At 36.3% G+C, this 26,855-nt stretch overlaps 1 protein-coding gene and 2 pseudogenes across 3 annotated transcripts; 2 read left to right on the top strand and 1 right to left on the bottom strand.

The window, feature by feature from the left end:
• Nucleotides 1–2,567: 2,567 nt before the first annotated feature.
• On the bottom strand, nt 2,568–5,041 carry LOC306642820 (afadin- and alpha-actinin-binding protein-like; annotated as a pseudogene). Its single transcript, XR_013766856.1, has 2 exons — nt 5,021–5,041; nt 2,568–4,673 (listed from the first exon to the last, which is right to left on the bottom strand). The product of XR_013766856.1 is annotated as an afadin- and alpha-actinin-binding protein-like (transcript).
• Nucleotides 5,042–21,542: 16,501 nt separating this feature from the next.
• Nucleotides 21,543–24,283, top strand: LOC306643059 (CD2-associated protein-like). Its single transcript, XM_079108984.1, has one exon. The coding sequence runs from the start codon at nt 21,927–21,929 to the stop codon at nt 23,652–23,654; it is 1,728 nt and encodes a 575-aa protein (XP_078965110.1). The 5' UTR covers nt 21,543–21,926; the 3' UTR covers nt 23,655–24,283.
• Nucleotides 24,284–26,499: 2,216 nt separating this feature from the next.
• On the top strand, nt 26,500–26,839 carry LOC306642474 (renal cancer differentiation gene 1 protein-like; annotated as a pseudogene). Its single transcript has one exon. The product of its transcript is annotated as a renal cancer differentiation gene 1 protein-like (transcript).
• Nucleotides 26,840–26,855: the final 16 nt, after the last annotated feature.

Genomic DNA, 26,855 nt, shown 5'->3' with positions numbered 1-26,855 from the left:
TAAATCTTACATGATCGCTTGACCTTTAATAGGATTGGATGGACATATCTGATTACAATTGCTTACGCATGAGACTGCTTATATATTGAGAGTGTTATCCAAATAAAGCGGAAGCTGCTTCATGAACTTCTGAAGAGTATGTGTCATTTGTCCTGCTGGTCTGCGGCAAGCGGCAACTTTAGAAACTTCCCAGGTACCTATGGAACATCTTTAAGATAATTCCAGGCAATCTAATCTGACAGGTGTCTTTATAGTGCTGGTCTTGGTAAAATCTTGCTGCCATTTTTATTTACAGATATATCAAGAAAGTAATACAACAGAGCATATCTAAATTTCTGAAGTTGTCTTTCAGTGGTCTAATATCCAATTTTTAGCCAGAGACAGAAATCCTTATTTAAAATCCATTTGGCAAGTTTATATAAAGCTACATTTTGAAATAAACATTCAGAAAGAAGTAAAGTAATGCAGTTCAATTTTTGGAAGCCAATTACAGTTATAATCAAATATGGAAAATAAACTCTCCTTGTGGTATTTAATATAAACCATGATTTATTTCTTCATACCAGAAAGAAATAGGTCTTATTTGTTGTTTCAGTTCTAAAATATGAAAATTTTAAAGAAAATTTACCCTATCAAGATGTAATACCTTTTCTTTCCCTTTCCCATTGAGTTTTAACAAATTAAGGGGAAATTAATCTAAATTTAGTCTGTGATCTCTTGTCTTTTAGTTTTTGTTTTTCTTATGATTTTGTTAAAGAGATGATGCTCTCTTTTTATCTTTCTGATAACCAACTTGACCACAGATATGCAGATGATTTCACATTGTTTTTCAGCTGATTACCTGACTCAGGCATTTTATTCTTTCTCTTTGGATTTGAAGACAGATGAAGGGAAAATATTGTTTTTGCAGTATCAAGCAGTTCCAGTAATATTAGGTCATTTGAGAATATCCAGTAAAGGACTCCTATCCAATGTTATTGATAGTTTGCTTCAGATGACATTAGACTCTAGTAAGTCTTTAAATTTTATAAATATAAAAATAATCAAAGTGAAATGTTTTTCTATCTTCCTCGTGTCTATAACTTCACATATCAGAGTGAAGTTACTTTACATATCAGACACAATTTTATTTTAAAATTTAATGATTATTATAATTTATAAAAATTTAATTATAATTTGTAATTTAAATTCTTAAAAATAATTTTGACAGTTGTATAGTTGAATCAGCAATATCATTAAGAATTAAAAATCCTGGCTGGTGTTGTTTCTCAGTGGTAGAGTGCTTGCCTAGCATGTGTGAGGAGGAACTGGATTTGGTTCTCAGCAGCATATAAAATTAAATAAAATAAAGATATTGTGTCCCTACAACTAAAAAATTTAAAAGTAAATAAATTTTCATCAACAATTAAAAAGATCTTAAAAAAAAACAAAAAATTCCTAACCCTTTGTCCAGATGTTCATTAATAATACAATTTCTAGTAGTCATTAGTTTATAGGTACACTGCAAATGGTATATATTTCAGCCTCTTTCTCTATTCTCTTTTGTCCTGTTGTCCTAACAGGTCCAATCACATAATCCTGTTTGCTCAGGGGGAGTGAGATTATCAAATATATCTTTAGCTAAAGTGAGAATAATGACAGAGATATGCAACCGCATCAGCAATGTATGAGTGTACTTTTTTCCCCACATCCTTACTAACACCTATTGTTGCTTGTATTCTTGATAACAGACATTCTAATTAGGGTGAGTTGAAATCTTAGGGTGGTTTTGATTTGCATTTCTCTTATTACTAGAGATGTTGAACATTTTTTCATGTATCTGTTGATTATAGATCTGTGAATTATCTGCTCATTTATTTAGCCCATTTATTGATTGGGTGATTTGTATTCTTGGTGTAAAGTTTTTTGAGTTACTTATAAACTCTGGATATTAGTGAAGTGTGTGTGGCACAGATTTTTTCCCACTCTGTAAGCTCTCTGTTCACATTGTTGATTGTTTTCTTTGCTGAGAAAAGCCTTTTTAGTTTGAATCTATTCCATTTATTGACTCCTACTTTTATTTCTTTTTTTTTTTTGAACAGATTTTTGAATATTGCCCATATGGATTAAAAAGAAAACCTTAAATGCAATGTGGCAATGGTCCTAACACACCTGTAAACAGAATACAACTGAAAATTTTACTATACTCATGGTTGTGTAGAAGTTTTTAAGTCTTAAACCTCTTAACATAATCATGTATATCTATGTACAAAACATACATAAATTTCATTTTATTTAAAAAATATGAAAGAGGTAATTTCAAAATCACACTAAACATAATAAATATAGAACTTGCTTTGTTAAAAATCTACAGTATACATTCAAGTAAAGATTAAACTTCCAATGCCAACTATGTTTGGGACAAAAATTAAACATTTACAATAATCAGTTTCCTAAAAGTGCTATTTTTAATACCTATAAAGAGGAAACTTATTCTAGTGCTTTTGTTCCCACCCAAACATCTATACATTCCTTTATTCACAGAACCAGATGTTTCTGTTACTAAAAATGCATATCCAAAGCTTTTATATCCTTTTAAATAGATAAAGCATTTCAGCTCTTTGGGGAAAAACAGGGAAGTCCAAACAAACAACTCAGACCATCCTGAATTATTAGAGATGACTGACTTTATGACATACCCTGTTTCAACTTAGATGTGAAATCTGATGAATGTTAATGAAAAAAGTCCCATCCACACATCTAAGGTAAGTCATCTTTTTCTACATGAGAATTTGTATAGGTCAAGGAGCATCCACTGTAGCAACCTTCCTGTGACCCGGGTCTTGATGCCACACTCCACTTCTGATTTGTACATTCTCTTCCAACCTGATTTGGTGTAGTTTCTTCAGGGGTTATATTCAGTACATTGCTTGAACTATGTTCAGGTACACAGGAACGTGTTGGGCAAAAGTCTGAAGTAGAAGGTGAAGCAGGAAGAGATTTAGTCAGTTTAGACATGCAAACTGGAGACCCATTAGACACACTGTGAGGCTTCTTTTGCTGTGTCCTTGAGTGCACTGTAAGATTGTCCCGATCAGAACTTCCTGAGAAGGCACTGAAAAGTTTCACATTTTCTGAGTTCTGGTGGTCAAATGTAGTCATATTTAAAAACTGCTGCTTTAGACAACTGGCTCTTTCTTCTTCAAAAGCCTTTCTCTCCAATCCTAGGTGAATAGCAGCCTCTGTAAAGCTTCATCTTTCTTTCTCAAAAATCTTTTTTTGCTCTTTAAAAAGGGACCATTCTTCTTTGAGGCGTTCCTTTTCTTCCAACAAATAACAGTCTCATAATAGTGAAGTGGTATCATCATCACACGCAGTAGCGAGCTGCTGCTGTAAAAGTTGCTGCTGTGTTTTAATCATTTCTTTACATTGCTGAATTTCTAACTCCAGTTTCTCAGTTTCTTGTTCATGGTCTTGTCATGATATCACATCTTCATCATTAAAACCTTCTAAGTGTACCTTTGAAACTTGGTTATCAAGTTTTTCTACATGACTTTTCAAAATTCTCCACTGTTTTCAGATGCTGTTTGTAAGCTGCTCTCTCACATTTTCACAGGAAAGGTCCCACATACTCTCTCTGATTAGTTCTCCAGCATCTTCTTCAACATCAGAGATAACTGTTCCTGTGCTATCATCTGCTCTTTCTCTAGGTCTCCTCTTTTGGGGAGAAAGAAGAGAAATCATTTCCTTTTTCATTTGCTGAAGAACCTTCTTAAGTTCAGCATTTTCCATTAGGATTTGTTTCTGATGATATTCATAATCATTCAAAAGAATTTTATACATTCCATCTTCATTCCTGGCTTCTGTTTTACCAGTCCTCCAGGAACCTCTTTTCCCATCAGCTCTCCCCACATAATTTAAAACGTCCATGGTTATTTTTTTATCCTTCTTGTTCATAACAAGTTGATGCAGACGTTCCTTTAGTTTATTATATTCACACTCTTTTCTCTTCATATCATGATTATACTGAGTAGCTCGACTTGCAATGATATTTTGTAATTTTTGTACCTCATCTTTCTCATTTTTCAGGAGCTGATGCAAATTCCTGTTCTTGCACTGCAATTGTCTGTCTCTCTCCTGAAGCCCAATCATTTCCCTCTTGGAGGTTTCCAGTTGTTCCTTAAGTTTTGCATAGCAGTTCTGTAGATGGTCCATATCACTTCCCAGTTTCAGATTCTTTGTTTCCACATTTTCTTGAGCTAGAAGGTTCTTCCACTGAAGTACACGTAGCTCATTCATACAATTTAAAACAGCAACTATATTTAGTTTTCTCTTTGTCTCTTTACTTTTGGATTCTTCATATAATGAAGGAAAACCAAAAGTAGTCAATTCCTGATCAAGATATGAAATACTTTGTTCAATATTCTCTTCTGTGCAGAAGGCACTGAAAAAGCTGTGCACATTTTTTGATAAAGGTATTGAAGAACATAGCACTTGCTGTGAGTATAGACTTGATGGAGACATCTTTGTGTCTGAGGTATATAGAGAGATATTTTTACTTTCTGCAGACAGACCTGGATCTGTAATAGTCATCCAATCTCCCATAGCAATTTCCAGAGCCAGGATACCTGAGGAACTAGTTCAGCACTGAAACATGTAGACCAGCTGCTGTCACTCTTCTAAGAAGGCATCTCCTAGTTCATGTTAAGACTCAGGTTCTTAACACACTTCAAAACCCTGTAGAGCTTTGGGGCAGGCAGCCTCTAAAGCAGACCACAGTTATTCCTGCTTCTGATAAAAATACCTTTTGAGTTATTCCACTCCTTGAGTATCTAGGTTCAAAACAACCAAAATTCAAAAATTGCTATTATACTAATAATTTGCATTCTTGCAGAGTTTGTGGCTATTAGGTGGCTTCACAGTTGGAAAACAGGGCACAAACAAAGCATGCCTCCCTCACAGGCCTGGGTCAACAGACTGGAGGCATATCCTGATTTAGGTTACTTAATGCAAGTCCATTTCTCCAAGCTGGTTTCCTCACCCTTTACTGGATTATTGCTGCAGTATGAGAAACAGTGTGGTTAAAGGCACAGGATCCAAAGTCAGACCACCTGGTTTCACACCACAGCTCCACCACTTACAAACTAAGTGATTCTGAACAGAAATCTCCTCTGGGCCTCATTTTTCTCATCATCACGGCCCCCGGGAGCGGTGGGGAGTCATCACTTGCGGAGTCCTAGAGCGGCTCCCACAGCCCCAAGGACTGCACAGGCAGGGCAGGACGCAGCGCCTCATGCAGGCAGCCCCTCCTCTGCCACGGGCTCCCGCCTTTCCCGCCCCTGACTGGGCTGCGCTCCACCCCTCGTGGCTGCCTCTCCCTACTTTTATTTCTTGTACTTTGAGAGTCTTGTTAAGGAAGTCTGATCCTAAGCCAACATGATGAAGATTTGGACCTACTTTTTCTTCTATTTGGTGCAAGGTCTCTGGTCTAGTTCCTGGGACCTTGATACATTTTGAGTTGACTTTTTTGCAGGGTGAGCGGTAGGGGTTTAGTTTCATTTTGTTGCATATGGATTTCCAGTTGGGCTGGTGTTTTTTAATTTTTTTTTTGTCTAGGTTTGAGATTGGAAACTCATTTCACATTGCATTATTTTTACATGCTATTTTATTTAAGATAATAGAGAAAGAAAAGTTGTGGGAAAAGAAATCTCAGTGGAGTTTATTTGCAGATGGCTGATGTTGTCTAACTAGTGAGCACTGGGTATCAGCTGTGAGTGTCATGTTGGCAGTGCTCCACCCCTGCCCCTGTCCGGAGCCAGCAGGCCATGCCCCCACCTTGCCACATGTTGAGCTAAGATGGTGCCTGCCAGATGCTGGTGGGGCGTGCCTCTCCTGCACACGTAACTGTCAGACAATACCAGGTGCATCAGACTAGATTGTGTGGTGCTTCACAACTGGCCAAGTACACTTCCTTATTTGAGCTCTGTTGTTCGGACTAGTCTTGCCTTTGCATGCTTTCCCCTGATTGGTTTTTGTACTTTATATTAACTGGGTTTATTCCCCTAATAAATGGAGACTTGATCAGGCTTTTGTCTTGTCTCCATTTCTCATGTCTCTTGTCTCTCCCAATCCCTGCTCCCCTGTCCAGGTTCCCGATACAGTCCTGCGGGTCAGGACATGCCCCCACCAGGAAGAGGTATCAGTGTACTGGAGCTGCAGTAGGTCAGTACAGAAACTGAAGGTTTTGGGAAACCTGTGGAGTAATTTGATAGTAATTCCTCTCTATATTATGTCATAATAATTAAATATATGAGCTTGTATTTTCTATCCCATTTTTAAATTTTCTAGTAGTTTTTGAATGACATGTTGTATAAATGTGATATCTGTATTGAATTGGAAATGTAAAAAGACTGACCATTCACCACACTGGAAGCAGTAGGCTTTTTTATAATTGTTGATGGACATTTATTTTATTTATTTATATGTGGTGCTGAGAATTGAACCCAGTGCCACACAAATGCTAGGTAAGTGCTCTGCCCAGCTTAGCAGAAGGTTTTGAGTTAATCTTATTAGTGGTCTTTCAGAGCATTTTTTTCTCTTCTCTTGTGTCCCTCTCCCAGATACATCAAGTCAATTATGAGAAATGTCATCAACTGTATAATTGTTGATATTTGAAAGGTGCTAAAAAACATTTCTTGGAATATAAATTAAAATTTGCACCTTGATTTACCTAGTTATATACACTATGAGCAATTTTTTTTAAGGTTGAGGGCTTCTGATTTTGTCTACTTTTAGTATGGGTGTATAACATGTAATAAGTTTGTGGTGTTGCTTTTGGAAAATTACTTTCTGGTTTCTCTTTCTTGTCAGTGTTTGAAAACTTATTTACTTTTCTAGGTTTAGCTGTATATGAATTTGATTCATTTTGTTACAAAGAATACTTTCCTTTTCTTCTCAGTCTTAGTTCAAACAAAGGGGTTTAAGTTGTATTTAGTTTATTCCCTCCTGTGGCCTAGAAATTGCCTTGTCTAGGTAACCATGCTACCCTTAAATGGCAACCATATATTTGAGTATATTTTGCAGACTTTTTTAAAAAGCAAAGTTGATTTTTACTATAAAAGTAATAGAAACTTGGAAAACTGCAATCATGCAAAACATAGTCTTGGTGGGGATTAGGAAGATGTTGGTCAAAAGAATCAAAATTTCAGTTAGGAATAAATTCAGTTCTGTTGTATAATGTGATGAATATACTAATAAGTATGTGCTGTGTACTTGAAAATTGCTAAGAGAGTAAATTTTCACTGCTCTCACCACACTGCCCAAAAATGTATGTGACATATATGCTACTGAGCTTGATTTATGCAGTCTGAGGATATAACTCAATGGTAAGAGTATATGTCTAGCTTGTGTGAGGTCCACACCATCTCCAGAGAGGGGCCTTGATTTAGTCATTCAATATTGTATACAAATTCCTAAGCATCATATTCTACAACATAAATAATAAAGTTTTATTTGCTAGTTTTTTAAAATTACACAAAAAAACACTAAAAAATGTGCACATTTACTTTCTGTTAACTTTGACTTCCTATTTTTTTGCTATAAATGGTTTTTGGGATGTTGGTTACCTTTCACTTTCTCTTTTCTTTGTTTTACATTGTTGGATCTTAGGGTTTGTTACCAGAGATTTAGGCCATAGGGGTCCTAACTTCAAGGAGTTTCAAAAAATTAGATCTGGCCACTCACTCCAGAAGTCAAATGGAAAAAAGTAATGGAGAAAGAAAATTTAATCAATAGAGGTAAATCAGAAAGACAAGGGGGATCAAAAACCAGGCTGCCTTTGAAGATATTGATATGAGCTTTAAGTTCAAATAGAAGAAAAATTGGGGTACAAAACAGGAGATATGCATAATCAGATAGTCTTGGTCAAATTAGTCTTGGTCATTATCTCAGAATTGGTTCTGTGAAGCTCAAGAAGTAATCAGCCTCATTGGGATTTGTCTGTTTCTGGAACATTAAGAACAATGACTGGAGACTCTTTGGTACCATTCTGAGGGACTGGAAAAGGATGGCACAGAAATTGGCAGTTAACAGGCTTTTCACATTACCTTAGTTCTCTTATTGATTTCCCCAGTCTCAGAGGAGATGGGATAGGTTAGGTAAGCTGAGGGCTAATTAAACTTGTATTACCAGTTTTTAAACACTTCTTAAGTGAATAGCATGCCTGTTTGCAGAGCTGATCCAAAGTTTAAGGTAATAAAGAGACAATGGAAGCAGAGATGCAAAGCTTTTTTTCCCTGCTTTTAGTTACCCATCAGGAAAAAGCAGCCTGTTAAGTTCTTGTTTCTTATGTAGAGTTGTGTATTTGGACATTCAAGCAACATTTATTTAAACTACCAAAGTGCAAGAAAATCTTTGGAGATGTTGCAAATAAATGTTTTTGATTTCTTCTGTTTAAATTCTGTTTGGGATTATAGATAAGAAAAAGTAATAAATTTAATGATGCCAAGGAATTGTCAAATATTTTGGACTCTGTTGCATGCATTAAGTGTGTCCTGTAGATCTAGAACTTATTTTTAAAACATATTCTTATTTATTAGTTAGTGTAACTAACATTTTTCGATGGCAGTTAATTTTCCTTGATTTGGGTAACATCATTTCTTCCCTTCTTTCCATTTTTAATATATTCTCTTTCTGTGATCTTTTTATTAAGGAATTTGAAACATGAATAATCTAATAAAATTATACATATGATATATCCAACAAAGCACCAATCTAATGCACACTCACCTGTTTCTAGTCATTACCATTTCTAGTCCATGTACATACAACATGTTTTTGCAGTATAAAGTTTTCATGGGGGAAATTCCCTTATAAGGAAACAGAGTAAGAAGATTTATTTTTAATAACTAAAGAATATACTCTATGTATTTAAAATTTTAAAAAAGCTAAGATAGAAGCATATATGGGAGCTATACTTTTAAACTTCTCTGTGGCTCAGAATTGAAGCAGCTGAAGAACTGCTACACAATCAGGCAAGTGACTGAGGGAGTTCACTATTAGAAAGACTTGAAGAGACCCAGAAAGTCTGGTCTTTGTCATAGAGGGCAAAAAAGGATACATCAGCACTCTGCCTGATGGCAGTGACAATACTGAGGCCTGGCAGACAGGCATTGCATGGTATTACACCAAGGAAAAAAGATAAATATAATGGCCATATTTAGCAAAAAAAAAAAAAAAAATGCTGTAGAGAAGAAAGGCAGTCTGAACTTAACTCACAAGTGATCCACATTTCTCAACTTGTGAGCAGAGGCCTGTGGCAGACAGCCATCTTGTAGAGGTCGCAACTGAGTTCATTGCTGTGAAAACCCTAGAGTGCTTACCATGTGGTCCAGGGTGACTCTGGTGGAAAGCTATTGAAATAGGCACAGAGAAGATTATACACAAAGAGATACAGAAGGGAGTGTAGCCTGCTTTCCTTTTGAGTCTGGTAGTGAGGACAACCAGTTGAAGAGGTTGGGAGATTGAATGGGAACAAGTGATTGCTTGAGAGAACTGGACCTTGGAAGGTCACAGTGTGTGAGCGTACTGCACAGGATCTTATGTACCCCCCATCCCCACCACCTGAGATGTTTGGCCACTCCACCCTATAAGTAGAAATCTTTGTAATTTCCCAAGATCCAGACACACAACAGTGACAGACATCTGCCAGGCCCTAGTGGTATGTCCATCTGATCTGTCCAGAGTAGATTTCAGCCAAGATAATATCTCATGCAGAGCTTGGTGTCTGATGCTTAAACTTTCACTTAAAACTCCAAAAATCAGCAGCACTCTGGGAGTGCCTTAATCTAATGTGTCAAGAGTAATCTCAAGAGGATGGTACTTCTTTCATTTCATGCTACCAAGTACTGATGAGCAGGAAATCTGAGAATCATTTAAGTGAGATTAGCCCCTGACTACTCCAGCTGAGGGCATGGCAAGTGACCCAAAAGAAGGGGATTAATAGCCCCCAGCCCTTCCTCTTTCCATTGGATGAATAGCTGAAGAAGACATGGTAAGAAGTGCAAATTGGTATAGATAGTGAGTCTGCTTTTATCTACAGGTTTGATGGCCTTTATACTAAGAACCTGAGCATATTATAATTACCACATGTGCCTGCCTCTCCTCTTGACCCCTGCCCTCCATGCTCACTGACATCATCTTCTGCTCAGTGGTCAGCTACAACTCTTTTCCTCCTTCAATAAACAGGGATAAAGTTTTCCCCTCATGATACACCCCTAGATTGTGGATTATGACATGCACAAAATGTTCCTTGCAGGATTCTTGTAAAAAGCAAAATGAAGAATGTGCTAGAAAATCATTGGCTTTGTCTGGTTTTTCTGAATAGAATTTTAGGGACTCAGACCCACAGAGGATCTAGAGAGTACCTAAAAGGGGTTACTCTGGTGCTGAAGAAATAGGTCATTTTGTAGAACACTTGCCTAGGATGCTCAAGGACTGCAGTTCAAATCCCATGCCACTCAGGGAAAAAGAAATAAAAACTTAAAAAGCTCTTCTGAATATGCTAACCCTCCCTGCTCTTGACTTTTTCTCCTCTTTTCATCAACTGAATCTGCACAGTTGAAAAAGTACCAGTTGGACGCACAAGCATTTTCCAATCAGACTTTCAGCATGTTGCTGTGGTAAAAGTTAGCAGTGCTTCCCCAGTCACCTGTGATGCTTAAGAGGAGGTGTTCTTGGAGATGAGTCAACTCTCAGGAACTGATAGGTTAGATTGTTCTCATGAGTATGCTTATGGGTGTATATCATCAGCAAGTTCTTGAAGAAGACAATGCTCACCAGGTTGCAATGGCAGGAATCAACTACTCAGTTGTTAAGATCCAGTACATCTGTGCTATAGTGTTTTTGTTTTGGTCATACACAAAACCTTTATACATGTGCTTGCTTTGGCAGCACATATACTAAAATTGGAATGCTACAGATAATAGCATGGCCCTGTGCAAGATTGACACACAAATTCATGAAGCATTCCATATTTTTGGTCAGTTAGTAAAAATATGAAGACACATGCTTTTTATCTTCACTTTCCCAAAGCATTAAAATAAAGATATTTCTCAAAAGTAAATCCACCACCAAAAATGTATACAATGCTGGGATTTCATAAATAAAATCCAGAGATATTACTTTAACAACTGAATCAAATTACTACTTATCCCAAATTATTAAGATCCATTATTTGTCTGTGTGTGTGTGTGTGTGTGTGTGTGTGTGTGTTGTGTTGCATGTGCTGAGGGCCACACCTCAGTCCTTGCACCTGGTAAGAAAGCATTCTACCACTGAGCTCTACCCTCAACCCCAAGACCTTTTTTAAGTAAGTAATTCAAAAATTGCTAACATAAACCATTTTTGCCAGCTATTTGGAGAACTAAAGGAAAAACATACCAGTTATCAATTCTGTCTTTATAAGCATTCATATGAGAAAGATATTGAATTACCTGGTTTTCTCTAATGGTAGCAATGTGAGAAGATTCCATTAAAAAATTAACAACGGTTTTGGCATAGAAGAAAATGAAAAGGAAACTACCTCCCTGAAATTTTAAATCCTTCCTAATTACAAAGATACTAACAACAAACACTCGCTTGGTTCTTAAATGAGGCCAGGATAGAATAAACAAACCACTTTCAGTATCTTTTTTTTTTAAACTTAAAATTTTTGTGCTCTGTAACTGAGTTGTTAAGGAGTACACATAGCGGGACTATAATTTCTTCTGTTTTCCAAAGTGTATATAGTGAATTTTAAGATAAAGGGGAAAGTAAGGATGGTATTCATTATTGGCCTTAAACCAACTGGATTTCCTCTTAACCCATCTCTGAATTTCCTCATGACATGCACAGAAATAGGCAGCAAGTTTTGTCATAAGAGAACAAGAATAGCAGCATGTATTTGACAGGTCTTTTTGACCTCAGGTCTTCTGTAAATCATTTGATGAATACTTAGCCATCAGAACAAAGAAACAGAACTTCTTTGGAAGTGAGATACTATTTATCCATTCATTAGGCTGTTATAGAAAGAGCCCCAAGGTTCCCAAGAATCAAAGTAGCAATGGGTGAGAGTTTGTCAATCTAACATGGCCTATTGGGCAAGAAGGGCCCAGCACTGAGGAGAATTTATAAGGGTCTAGGTGATTGATAGTAGCCAGTGGCAGAAAAGGCTGTCCTCGTGAATTCCCCAAGCTTGTAGAGAAGTACATTAGTTTTGGTTAAAACATGCTGCTTAGAGGGAAAGAGAGGAAATATAAGAGGACCTCTGTTTTGTAAATATTGGGATCGGAGGAAATAGATGAGGACCTCTGTTTTGTAAATATTTGGGGAAATAGAACATGTAGGTAAAATGCTGGTTTTGACCCAGTGAGAATGTCTGATGACCACCATGTGCAATTCTGGCAATGTAGCCATTTCCAAGTTGATGTTTTGAGAACTGACTTTCCTTGTGTTTTTGCAGGTACAAAGGGGTCAGTATGGAGTTCAAAGGACATAACTTTTGCCTGGTGACTTGGAAAACCTGGCCATTGAGACCCAGGGTGGCCCAGAAAAGCATGAAGTAACTGACTGAGTGCTGGTGAGTACCAAGAACTGGCAAGAATTTTGTTCTTAGGATTAGATACACACACACCTGGCAAAGATACCCAGTGTCCTGCCAGCCTGAAAGTATTTCCTCTTTCACATCTCTTGGAACAGACTGACCAAAAAGTCAGTGGTCCCATTCAAAGGGAACTAAAGGAAGTGTTGAAGTTGGATGTTTTAGAAACAAACAATGAATTAATGAGAACTCAATTTTTTTCCTAAAATTTCAAAGCAAAATTCTCATGGTAAACTAAATGACCCAAGCCTTATTTTGGCTAATGATTAATACATATTTTATTTGACCTTTGATAATTATATATTACTCAGAAAATATCACATATCAAGATTTCCCTCAAACTGGCTATCCAGTTTTTAGCTTCAACAATATTTCAAAAGTTGTCCAAAAGGCCTGGGGTTGTAGCTCAGTGGTAGAGCACTTGCCTAGCATGTTGTCAGACACTGGGTTTTGATCCTCAGCACCACATAAAATAAGTAAATAAAAAAAGATATTGAGTCCATATAAAAAATTTAATTAAAAATAGTTGCCCGTGACATTTCCTCAGAGTATGAATCCTCTCAATAGACAGTAAGTTTCCCAGTACAGGATTTGCACTACTTCTAGCAGTGTCTTTGCTACAAATCCCTTGGTCATCTTAGGAAATTTCAATGTCATGGAAACTACTAGGGAAAAATAACAGACTACCGGAGGAAATAAAGATGCTTCTTTCCTCCACAGGTATCTCCCCTAAGTAAGAAACATGATGAAGAAGATGAGTGCTGGGAATCAAACCCAAGGTCTTAGTGCTTGCAAGATAAGCCCTCTACCAACTGAGCTATCTCCCCAGCCCTTAATGTCCTCTTTTGTACATAGGCCAATACAGCAGAACTACCATCCATATCTAACATTGTATAGCTAAAATTCCTAATAGGACTTCAGCATTTCATTTATACTATTTATCCCAATGTTTTCGTTGTGCTTTTTTAAAGAGATGGGGTCTTGTTATGTTGCCCAGGCTGACCTTTAACACCAGGGTTCAAAAGACCCTCCTGCTGCAGCCTCCAAAGTAGCTGGGATTGAGTCCAGGTGCACATCACCATGTCCTACCCTTTATTCCTGAATTTTAGCATCTTTATTTATCTGTAACACTGAACTAATTCCTAATCAGAAAGTCAACCATGTCCATATATGTAACTAATTGTTATCTTTTTAACAGGTGAAGAGGCTGAACTATAAACCTAAAAAAATACTACTCAACAATAGCTAAATGTAGTCACAGATAATTACAACCTTGTTCTTGCCTAGTAACAAGTTTCTGTAATCCAGTGCACTAATGCTTTAGTTATATTCACTTGTTTTAACACAGAGAAATACCAATTAAAGAAAACACATCAAGACTATCTTGAAGACTTTATTGTCTATTTACAGAAGAAATGCATTCATATCATTAAACAAAACAAATAAAATGTTTTCTATCACAACTCAATATATTGTCATTCTTTTAAAGCTATATCGTAGAAATAAGACAGGTATTTTGTTATTTTTCCTGGTACTATGGATAAAAGCCAGGGGTACTCCACCATTGAGCTATATCCCCAGTTCTTTTTATTCATTTCTTTATTTATAGAGTCTTGCTCAATTGTTGAGGCTGACCTTGAGCTTTCCATTCTCCTGCCTCAGCCTCCCTCATTGCTGGGATTGTGGTCCTGTACCACTGTGCCCAGCAAGACATGGACATTTACAGGAATCTGGTTGAGAATCCTTTAAAGATCTAAACACTCATCATTTGAGGTGCAATGCTCATAGATATAAGTTCCTGGAACAACAACTTGCATGCATAAGGAATTCACACCAAAGATATCTGAAAAGAAAAAATAAATATTAATTAGTAGAACTGGATGTAGTGTCCCCACTTCTCTAATCTCAGAAAAAGGTAAGGATTTGATACTAAAGATGACAAGTGAACAAGCAGCACTGAAGTGTTCACCTCTCCTGCCACCATGCTTCAGGGTACTTCTTTCCCCTAACCAGGCCTCTGTGATGTTTTATAGTCTTTTTTTTTTTTTTGCCAGTCACAATTTGTATTCACACTCCTCAAAAGGTTTAAGAAAAACTTGTTTAAAATTCCTGTACAAGGAAGTCCTTATTATTTCAAAACCATAAAAAGCCTGGATAAATTACCAAACTTCCACTGACTTGGAAAAATCAGTTTTTTTTTTTTTTCCTTTTGTAAAACTAGGCATCTCACAGAGGTTATGTTACCAAAATTAGGAAAAGGTCAATCTGTTCCACCATACTCAGTCTGCCTGGATCAATAGCCCAACATGATTCTATCTTAAAAAATGATCAATTCTATACACACCTGGGTTTTATTGTGACAACCCCTGCATTCACATGTATGGGTCCTGGTGTTAGCAATTGCCATTATTCCACAAAGATTGCAAACATGTACCTGATATGGATCTGATGCCTCAAACTTTCTCTTACAAACTGGACTGCTCCATGGGCAATCTGATAATCTCGTTTGATTTCTCCAATGCAGGCCATCATCACTATTGAGGGGAAAACATCAGATTATTTTGTACTTATTATTTTTATTATAAACACCACATTTACTAACAGCAAAGGTTAAGGATAATATTAGTAAAGAAAGAGACTCCAGCCTTAATTTATATACCCTAGTGTTATGGTTATATGTGGTGTCCCCAAAAAGTTCATGTGTGAGACAATACAAGAAGGTTCAGAGGAGAAACAATTAGATTGTAGGAATCTTAACCCAATCAGTGAATTAATCCCCTAATAGCAGTTATTGGACTGGTAACTGAAGTGGTGGGGTGTAGCTGGAGGAGGTGGGAATTGAGGGTATGGCTTTTGGGTATATATTTGTATCTGGCAAGAGGAGTCTCTCTGCTACCTGCTCACCAAGTAAGCTGCTTCCCCTCTGCTACACTCTTCTTCCATGATATACTGCCTCACATTGAGCCCCCAAGGAATGGAGATGGCCTTCTAAGGAATAAGACCTTTGAAACTGCGAGTACTCAAATAAACTTTCCTCCTCTATAATTGTTCTGGTCAGATTTTTATTTACAGCAGCAAAAACAGCTGATTAAAACACCTAGGATTTTCTCTGCTGGTAGGAAAGAGAGAAGCCTAACAACCATTTGATGATCATTAGAAGGTACCCAAATTGAATAAATACATTATATCTCAAGTACAGCATGTAATTTTCCTCATAAAATACATGATGTATAAGCTCATTGTGTTATCATTTAACATTCTAGAATTCAACTCTACATTCAAAAGTGAATTATAAAAGTAAATCTAAACAAAGCAACTTCTCAATGAATGAGTCTCCCAGGAAGGAACACCTGAAATGATAAATGTAATGTTGGCAAATGCAATAGAAAAACAGGTGAATTATTATAGGTTTCCCCAACACAGAATGAAATACATTGTGCCAGAGAATGATAACAATTTCTTAACATAAAATACATAAAGCAAAACAAATGGGTTTACAGTATTTCAAAGAAAATGCAGATGAGCCTCTGGAGCAGGAGTCCCCTAGTGTTTCTCAAAAAGAAAAGTCATTATTCAGTTTTGAAGAATAATGAACAATGAACTCAATATTTTGAAATCTGGCAAATAAAGGAAAAGAATCAAGCATTTATCCTGTGTTTACCACAGGAACTACATACCAGGTGCCTACTTAAAAAAACAAGAAGCAAAGTTTGAGAAGTAGTTCAGCTAATGTAAAAGAAATAATAAGAATTAGAATCTCATGAGTTTGCAAGCCCTTTTTCATCAAGGAATTAAAGGCAATGATCATTAGTAGCTACTAAAATTATAAAAAGGTGACCAGACACTGTAAGTATATAATACCACCTAAGAGATATTAGTGTCAAAACCTAAAGCCTGAGGCCAAGAATGGTGGCACATGCCTGTAATTCCAGAAATTTGATATCCTGAGACAGGAGATTGCAAGTTCAAGGCCAGCCTCAGCAATTTAGTGAGACCCTGTCTCAAAATACAAAGAGCTAGGGGTGTAGCTCAGTGCTACTGCACACTGAGTTCAATGTCTGGTACATTTAATAAAAACCTCAAACCCTAAGTATCATCAAAATTTTTGATCAAATTAGCTCTTTATAGAACAACATAGCTGTGAGATGTAATCAGAAAAACCCAGATTATTTGAAACCTTCCAAAATAAATAGTCCTATTTCTTCAAATATCTACAAAAAGAAAAAGATGGAGGTCAATCTCTAGATTATTTTTAAAAAGGGGCTTAAGAAATATATCAATTGCAAAGCAAGACCTTATTTGCATCCTGATTAAAAACAAAAGACTCCCAATGACATTCCTCATAGAAATAGAAAAAGCAATCATGAAATTCTTTTGGAAAAATAAGAAACCCAGAGTAGTCAAAGCAATCTTTAGCAAGAAGAGTGAAGCAGGAGGCATCACAGTACCAGACCTTAAACTACACTACGGAGCTATAGTAACAAAAACATCATGATACTGGCACCAAAATAGACAGGTAGACCAATGGTACAAAATAGAAGACACAGAGACAAACCCACATAAATACAGTTATCTCATACTAGACAAAGGCCCCAAAAGCATACATTGAAGAAAAGATAGCCTCTTGAACAAATGGTGCTTGGAAACCTGGAAATCCATGTGCAGCAAAATGAAATTAAACCTCTCTCTCAGCCTGCACAAAACTCAACTCAAAGTGGATCAAGGACCTAGGAATTAGACCAGAGGACTTGCATCTAATATAAGAAAAGTAGGCCCAAATCTCCCTTGTGTTGACTTAGGATCTGGCTTCCTTAACAAGACTCCTAAAGCACAAGAAGTAAAATCAAGGATCTATAAATGGAGTGGATTCAAACTAAAAAGCTTCTTCTCAGTAACATGAAGAACAAGTCTACCAAATGGGAGAAAATCTTTACCACACACACATCAGATGGAGCATAATCTCCAGGATATATAAAGAACTCACAAAACTTAACACCAAAAAAAGTCAAATAACCCAATCAATAAATGGGCTAAGGAATTGAACAGACACTTCACAGAGAAATGCAATCAATCAAAAAACATGAAAAAATGTTCTTCATCCCTTGCAATTAGAGAAATGCAAATCAAACTTGCTCTAAGACTTCATCTCACTCCAGTCAGAATGGCAATTATCAAGAATACTAGCAACAATAAGTGTTGTCAAGGATGTGGGAGAAAAGGAGCACTCATACATTGCTGGTAGGACTGAAAATTGGTGCCACTACTCTGGAAAGCACTATGGAGATTCCTTACAAAACCTGGAATGGATCCACCATTTGACCCAATTTTCCCACTCCATGGTCTATACCCAAAGGACCTAAAATCAACATATTACAGGGACACAGTAACATCATTTATAGCACCTCAATTCACAATAGCTCTTCAATAGATAATGAATGATAAAGAAACTGTGGCATATATTTACCACAATGGAATATTATTCAGTCTTAAAAAAGGATGAAATTATTGCATTTGCAGGTAAATGCATGGAGCCAGGAACTATCATCATAAGCAAAATAAACCAATCCCAAAACACCAAAAGCCAAATGTTTTCTTGTGATATGTGGATAGTGATCCATAATGGGAGTGAGAGAACTTTAGATTGGGCAGAGGGGAGTGAGGGGAGGAAGGAGGTATGGGGATGGAAAAGATGGTGGAATGAGACAGACATTATTATCCTATGTACATGTATGATTGCATGAATAGTGTGACTGCATTGTGTATAAACATAGAAATGAAAAGTTGTGCTAAAAAAACTGCTTAAAGAACTATGTAATCATTGCAAATCTGATCTCATATTTAGTAATACTAAGAAGGTTAAGGTCTTCTTAAAATGTACTAATCTTTTAGAATAGAGTATCTTAAAGTGTGCTCTGTAGACCTACTGAGAGTCAAAAATATTTTTATACAAATACAATGTATTATTTGCCTATTTCACTGTGTTAACATTTGTACTGATAATGCAAAAAGTGAATAAAACTAGTGACACCATAGCATAAATCAAGGCAATGGAATCAAACTTTACCAGCAGTTCTATTTGCATTCAAGTAAAGGTCAGTCTTACTGAAGAATGTCTTTGTGTGTGTATGTGGGGGGGAGGTGCTGAAGATTCAAACAAGGGCATCATGCATGCTAGGCAAGCACTCTACCAACTGAATTACATTTCCAGTCCAAGAATGTCCTTAATGAAACAGTAAAAATGATTATCAAAACCTGATCATGGAATACTCATTTTTTTAATTTTTCAACCAAAAAGAAAGTCCTCAAAACATGTATCCACTATATCATGAAGATGGCTCCTGCAGAAAAGGACTTGCACAATTCTGAACAAGTCACTTTCCTCATAAGAAGAGAATATCTTTTCTACCTGAAAGCCAACTGACACCAACAATGTTATTAATAACATTCACAACAATGTTAATTCAAACAGATATCTAGCAAAGAAATCAAAGAAAATTAACAAAGTGAACTTTTCAAGAATAACAATTTTAACTCTCTCCTTATTCTCACTCACTTTCTCTCCTCATTCTCTCACTCTCTCACTCACTCTCACTCACTCTTACTCTCACTCTCACTCTCTCTCTTATTTTCTCTCTCTCTCTTTCACCCAGTGGGCAGACACACTGCCCATCCACTTAATAAAATCTCTTGCATGAAAAAAAAAAAAAAAAAAGAATAACAGTTTTAAGTATCTGCTGAAAATCATGAGTAAAAATTGACCTAACAGGTCTGGTGTTGTTTCTCAGTGTTAAAGTGCTTGCCTGGCATGTGTGAGTCACTGGGGCTCAATCCTCAGCACCACATAAAAATAAATACACAAAATAAAGGTATTTTATACATCTACAAACAAAAAAAAATTAAAAATTTTTGACCTAAGCAAAAAACAATCAGAATTTTAGAAAACCACCCACAACAAAGGGCTTGATACTTCTCCATAAATGCTTTCCTAAATGACATCAGTAGTGATATTAACAAGTAAATTTTTTAACATACACACATATGTGTAATAAAATGTGTCAACATGTGAAATTCTGTATACCTCAGTGAATCATTATTTTTCAAATGACCAATTATGATGATGCTTCAAAAGCATGCATTTGAGAAAAAAACTATATTTGTAAAGGATGAATTTGAAGCACACAACAAATCAATGGTGTTTAGATTCTGTCATGACTAACCTTTAAGTTACTACAATTTGTAGTGTTGATGTCACATCAAAAAATAAATGCAATTACCTGAAAAAAATCAAAATATCCCTCCCCTTTCTAACCAGGTATCTTCATGAGATCAGATATTCTTCATGTACTTAAATTTATTTTTAAAACATTACAATACTGCAATGGAACTAATACAGAAGGGGCCAGAAAACTCAAGGTTTTATTTTTGGTGCTGGGGACTGCATACCTTTTTATACAGTTGGGCTTTTTGTTGTTGTTGTTTTTTAAACCAGGTATCTTTTAAAAAGCCAGCTCATTAAAAAAATGTATTCAAGATGTTATGAAATTTTCTAAAGTTTTTATGTGAGCTGCTGGTTCTACCCTCCTTTCCACCTTGTGCTGTTTCCCAGTTATGCTTCAAGATTCAGTTCAGATGTTACCACCTAAAGACTTATTTTCACCCTCTAAAGCTGTGATAAAACCTTTCTCCAGCATTCCAACAGAGCAGGTGTGGGGGTCTTTTATGATACTGTACCATGTTGTAGATACCTGCTCACATCCATCTACAAGTGTAGTTAGTAAACTACCAAAGATCAGGAATCTTGTTTTATTCATCTTTCCAGCTCTACAGTGTAGGAGAGTACCTGACACATCCCAATAGTAATTCACTGAACTGACATTGTAGTGTGGCATCATTTATCATATCAAAGCTCAGGGTATAGGAGGTTTATATAAATGAATGTTACTCTGCTAGATGCTGATGAACTACTTGAGGGTTGGTAAAGAGACTTATTCAAGTTGTGAACCCAGCATCCAAAACATCAACTATACACTGAAATTTTTAATGAATTAAAAGGAACTAGAAATTTAACTTTGCTATGTGACAGTATCCTAGAATTTGCTAGGATACTGCAAAGCTTTGCTAACACATACTGTCTCATCTCCTATGTAGCTACTCTTTTAAATATCTTGAGTTTCTAAACTGTAAGTCAAAAAATTCTTTCCTCTTTGTTATGCTAATAGCTAAAGAAAAATATCAGTTTCATAATTTAAAACTAGTGATTTAAATCTAGTGATTTCATACTGAGAACAAAATAAAAATCAAAACAATTTACAATAAATAAATTAAAGAAACTACTAGTCCTATAACATTTTTTCTATGAATCCTATAGTCCTGGTTGACACCCACACCTGAAATACTTCAGCTCTGGCTTGATGAGCTTTCTTTTGGTCACCCCAGTTTCCAGCAGCTGAAGAATATTTTAAGCCATGAGATATTATTCTTGTTTTAATTGCCAACTCCAAGTTAAAGTCCTTTCCTCGATCAATAAACTTCTGTGCATAGATTCCCACTTCTTTCAGCAAATTCTTAAACATACTGACAAAATGGTATTGCTTTAAATGTGTTAGTATCTACAAAATTCATTCTTAACAAGGACAATATTGCCCACAAGGGGTTGAAAATGGTTGTGGCAGGGCACAAAACCAAACCAAAACAAAACAAAAACACCCACACACATATATATAGTATATACACCTATGTGGCAATTAAGAAAATGTGTCAAAAGAGTCTAAGTAGGACAATAACAAAAAAATCTGAAAAATACTAATTTATAACAAACTGACAAAACCTGTTCAAAAACTAATGTTAATAATTTTTTGTAATGCCTACGTGTTTTGCTGTTAAAAATAATTTTTCTGAAAGTTCACTATAGAAAATATGGGGGCCCTCCCGCCGCCGTGGCTTCGGCGGAGGCCAGGCGTGAGGAGCTGCCATCGCCGCTGCCTCAAGGGCCGCGCTGAAGGGACTTGCCGGATAGTGCCGCGGGCGGATGGAGGCGCCTGCTCGCCCCACCTGAGCTCAGGAGGGGCCAGAGCCAAGCGCGGGGCCCGCCTCCTGTCTCAGGAGCGGCCGCGCGAGCCAGCGGAGGAGGAGAGCGGGTGCCGGGCTTTTCCCCGCAGGAGCCCCCAGCATGGTTGACTATATTGTGGAGTATGATTATGATGCTGTGCATGATGATGAATTAACTATTCGAGTTGGGGAAATCATCAGGAATGTTAAAAAACTACAGGAGGAAGGATGACTAGAAGGAGAACTAAATGGGAGAAGAGGAATGTTTCCTGATAATTTTGTTAAAGAAATTAAACGAGACACCGATTCTAAGGATGACAATTTGCCCATCAAACGGGAAAGGCATGGAAATGTAGCAAGTCTTGTACAACGAATAAGCACCTATGGACTTCCAACTGGAGGAATTCAGCCACATCCACAAACCAAAAACATCAAGAAGAAGACCAAGAAACGACAGTGTAAAGTTCTTTTTGAGTACATTCCACAAAATGAGGATGAACTGGAGCTGAAAGTGGGAGATATTATTGATATTAATGAAGAGGTAGAAGAAGGTTGGTGGAGTGGAACCCTGAACAACAAGTTGGGACTGTTTCCCTCAAACTTTGTGAAAGAATTTGAAGTGACAGATGATGGTGAAACTCATGAAACCGTAGAGGATTCAGGGAATGGGAATGAAACTGCATCTGGATCAATTACTCAGCCAAAGAAAATTAGAGGAATTGGATTTGGAGATATTTTTAAAGAAGGCTCTGTGAAACTTAGAACAAGAATCTCCAGTAATGAAACAGAAGAGAAAAAAACGGAAAAGCCCTTAATCATACAGTCAATAGGATCCAAAATGGGTGTGGAGATAACAAAAACAGATACCGAATGTAAAATTAAAGCTAAGGAATATTGTAGAATATTATTTGCCTATGAAGGTACCAATGAAGACGAACTTTCTTTTAAAGAAGGGGAGATAATCCATTTGATAAGTAAGGAAACTGGAGAAGCTGGGTGGTGGAAGGGTGAACTTAATGGTAAAGAAGGAGTATTTCCAGACAATTTTGCTGTTCAGATAAGTGAACTGGATAAGGACTTTCCAAAACCAAAGAAACCACCACCTCCTGCTAAGGGTCCAGCTCCCAAGCCTGACCTCGTAGCTACAGAGAAGAAGTTTTTTCCTGTGAAGCCCGAAGAAAAAGATGAAAAAACACTGGAACAGAAACCTTCCAAACCAGCCGCTCCACAGGTTCCACCCAAGAAGCCTACTCCACCCACCAAAGCCAATAATTTATTGAGATCTCCTGGAACAGTTTACCCAAAGCGACCTGAAAAACCAGTTCCTCCACCACCTCCTATAGCCAAGATCAATGGAGAAATTTCTACCGTTTCATCAAAATTTGAAACTGAGCCAGTATCTAAACCAAAGCCAGAATCTGAACAGTTGCCACTTAGACCAAAATCAGTGGACCTTGATTCATTTATAGCAAGAAACTCTAAAGAAACAGATGTTGTAAATTTTGATGACATAGCTTCCTCAGAAAACCTGCTACATCTCACTGCAAATAGACCGAAGATGCCTGGAAGAAGGCTGCCTGGTCGCTTCAATGGTGGACATTCTCCAACTCAAAGCCCAGAAAAAACCTTGAAATTACCAAAAGAAGAGGATAGTGCCAACATAAAGCCATCCGAGTTTAAAAAGGATACATGCTACACTCCAAAGCCATCTGTGTACCTTTCAACACCAAGTGCTTCTAAAGCAAATACATCTGCTTTCCTAACTCCATTAGAAATCAAACCTAAAGTAGAAATAGATGATGGGAAAAAAAATTCTCTGGATGAACTTCGAGCCCAGATTATTGAATTGCTGTGTATTGTAGAAGCACTGAAAAAGGATCATGGGAAAGAACTGGAAAAACTGAGAAAAGATTTGGAAGAAGAGAAGACCTTGAGGAGTAATCTAGAGGTGGAAATAGAGAAACTGAAAAAAGCTGTCCTGTCTTCTTGAAGTGGTTGAACACAGTGTTCTTAAATGTTCTAGGGATTCAGAAGCAACAATATGAACTTCCACTGACTTGCTACTTAAAAATAACAAACGCTGGTGTTGTGATAAAGAAATATGAGTATATGAACTATAGTATCTATTAAAAAGTTAGGGGTGGGTGTTTTTTTTATATATATATTTAGTTTTGCCAATATGAGAAAAAAGAGGCCTTATTTCTTACTGTGCTGGGATTGCAAACATTATTTTTGTTTGTTTGCTTGAAAATACTACTGAATCTGTATAAAAAGGAAAGAAAGTTCATAATTTTTTTTATTGAAACTTGTAGTATTATTTTTAAAGAGCTCTATACTATAAATATGGTGATATCTTTACAAGTAATCTGTAAGATAAACTGTTTGAGAGCGACAAATTAGCTTTATAGTAACTATAGTCACTACTTTTCCCATGATACATAAGGGATATAAACTTTGTAAATATATACATATTTTTACTTTTAGCTTCTTACCCAGGATTACACTGTTGTGCCTGTTTGTCTGCAGTGCTGTTTTTAATTTGGGTGATGAAATAGGAGTTTCCTAGCTATAAACCAGATTACTCACCCATACATATAGTAATAACTAATGAAATAATTAAAAAGTTTCAAATTTGAGTGTTTTATATTGCTTGCACTATAGGATTCATAAAAGGAATTTAGTTAAAATGTAATGGATTGTCAAATGTGAGCTTTATTTTAAGTTCATTTGTTCTTAAGGAATCTAAAAACAGTCTCAAATATTACTCATTTCATTATCTCATGATTTAGTTCTTTGTGCTGTTCCCTCTGACTTTTAATAATGGTAATATTAGGAAAACAAAACCCAAATCTTTTCAGAACCTCATATAAAGTGTCATACTGGGACAAGTTGTCATTATGTAAACACTCAGGTTTTACAGTGTATAATTTACATAATAGGGCAAACTAACTCCTGGAGATATTTTGGGATGTTATTTAGGTTAAAAGTTTAGGAAGAATGTTAGTATATCATAAAATATAACACATTACAGCTTATTTAAACCAAATGTAGTTGACCATATGGAAAAAACATTTTCACAGAATGGGTGAATAAGTACTTTTTTCAGTCATTTATGAACAGCTGAACACTTCAGAATGTTATATCTATAGGTAATATGTCTAAAAACTTATGGATTAATTTAAAATTTTGAAATTTTTCATTTACAAAAAAAAATAGGCTTCAAGCTCTAATATAGGAAATGATTTTAAGGACCAAGTTATCATGCTTCCATTTTTTGTTTTTGTTTTAAACCACCAAACCAATGTTTTTTCTGTATGTTTTTAAATCTTAAAGTATGGAAATCTTGTGTAAATGAAATTCTGTCTTACTGTTTCAAAAAGAGAACTGAAGTAGAAAATAATAGAAATGCCAATACACAATTACTTAATGTTTAATTCACAATGTTTGCGCTTTGGGGGAAAGCTATTTGTGCTTTTTGAGTGTATACATTTTAACTATTTAATGTCTTTGGGCTCCTCTAATGAGGTCACTACTGAACAAAATTGTTCCTTTTTGTTTTTAAATGATTAGTTGAATGATTTCCTTGTTAAATAAATTACATCATCTGTTAATGACAGTCCTTAGGTAAAAATAAAAATATTGCATCCTAGACACCATCTTCCAGCTTTCTCTTTGGAAGATCTACTAAGTTATCCCTACCCAGATTTCAGGTTATTTGTGAAGTTTTTTTGGTCATTTTTCTCTAGTACATTTGGCTTTCCTACTTCTCAGAATATACAAGTCATTGAAGTTCTATTTTTCTGCCCTTGACAAAATAGTAAAGAAAACCAAGCAAGCTTGAAATTAAAGAGAAAAATGATTCCTTTATTATAGTTTACCAGTATTTGTTCTTGGTATGAAAACTTTTATTAATTACTATTTCTAAATTTCATGTCACAAAATGATATGTAATAGTAATAGCTTTTAGTGGAGGTGAAACATTAGTTCCCACCCCCACCCCCCACTTTTGAGTATAAATAACAAGGTGAACAGTGTGGAATCTGTCCTTGCCAAATTATTAGTGAATGTATAGTTCAGGTTTGCTGTGCTTTGAAATACATAATACTAATTTCCTAATTGTATTCAATGTTACCTTTTTGTGTTGTGACCACTAAGCTTCTGTCTTATAAAGCTGTTACCTCTACAGAATTATACAGAACTTTACTGAAGAGTCTAAAGATGCAAAGAGAGAATGGGCCTTGTGGAAGAGAGGATCCTTTTTTTTCTTCTTTTTAAATCAGCTCCTTACTGTGATCACAGAAAAAATAAACATTCAAGTGCTCTGTAAATTTTTTGGTAAACGTTTTATGCTTGCATTTAAACTTGAAATGTATGAGCAGAATGAGACAATCAGTTAAATCCAAAACGAGAAGTGTTATAATTTAATGGCCTTGTTTTGCTATAGCAATAAAATGACCAAGTGCAATGACTTAATAAAATCATCTTTTTAAAGTTAAAAAAAAAAAAAGAAAATATGGGAAATATAGAAACATTAAGAATAAAATTTAAGGCCAAATTACATTGTTATATTGTGTTCATAAAGGAATATGTAACAACAAATATCATTACGTACAACTATAATGCACCAACCAAAAATATAGAGAGGGCTGGTGTTGTGGCTCAGTGGTGGAGTGCTTGCCTAGTCCATGTAAGGCATTGGGTTGTATACTCAACATCACATAAGAAAATAAATAAGTTATTGTGTTCATCCACAACTAAATATATTTTTTTAAACATGGGGGAAAGGGTGTCGGTTCTGCTGTTTAGGTCCGGCTCTGTGGTACCAGCCCTTCCCCATGGCTGACCGTGAGAAGTTTCATGTTTCTTCACCTCCCCCACTGCCTCCCTCTTCTCCTTCTTCAGATGTTTCATCAGCATCCTCCCCCAGTGTCCCAGTGAGTTTGGGCTGGCCAATTTTAAGCAGAAGCAGTGACCGAACTGTGGGCCCACTGGGGGAAGTGGAGCTGTAGATCAGAGATGCAGCATTTTCTCTAACCAAACTTCTTAAAGCCACACCTGCAGGATCAGCTCAAGTGGAAGACCTTGCCCTCAAATGTACACAAAATGTACGTTTCCTTAAAAACTTGGCAGGGCCTCTTGAAAGAAGGCTATGATTCTTTTAAACCTAACAACTGATTTGGCCTGATTTGGA

The sequence above is a fragment of the Sciurus vulgaris genome (assembly GCF_902686455.1).
Source record: "Sciurus vulgaris genome assembly, chromosome: 13".
In the NCBI taxonomy this organism is placed as follows: domain Eukaryota; kingdom Metazoa; phylum Chordata; class Mammalia; order Rodentia; family Sciuridae; genus Sciurus; species Sciurus vulgaris.
The sequence above is the reverse complement of the archived record's forward strand: the minus strand, read 5'-3'. Positions and strand labels throughout refer to the sequence as shown.

Excerpts from the sequence above, each read along its gene's own strand:
- LOC306643059 (XM_079108984.1), top strand. The coding sequence starts at position 21,927 with ATGTTTCCTGATAATTTTGTTAAAGAAATTAAACGAGACACCGATTCT.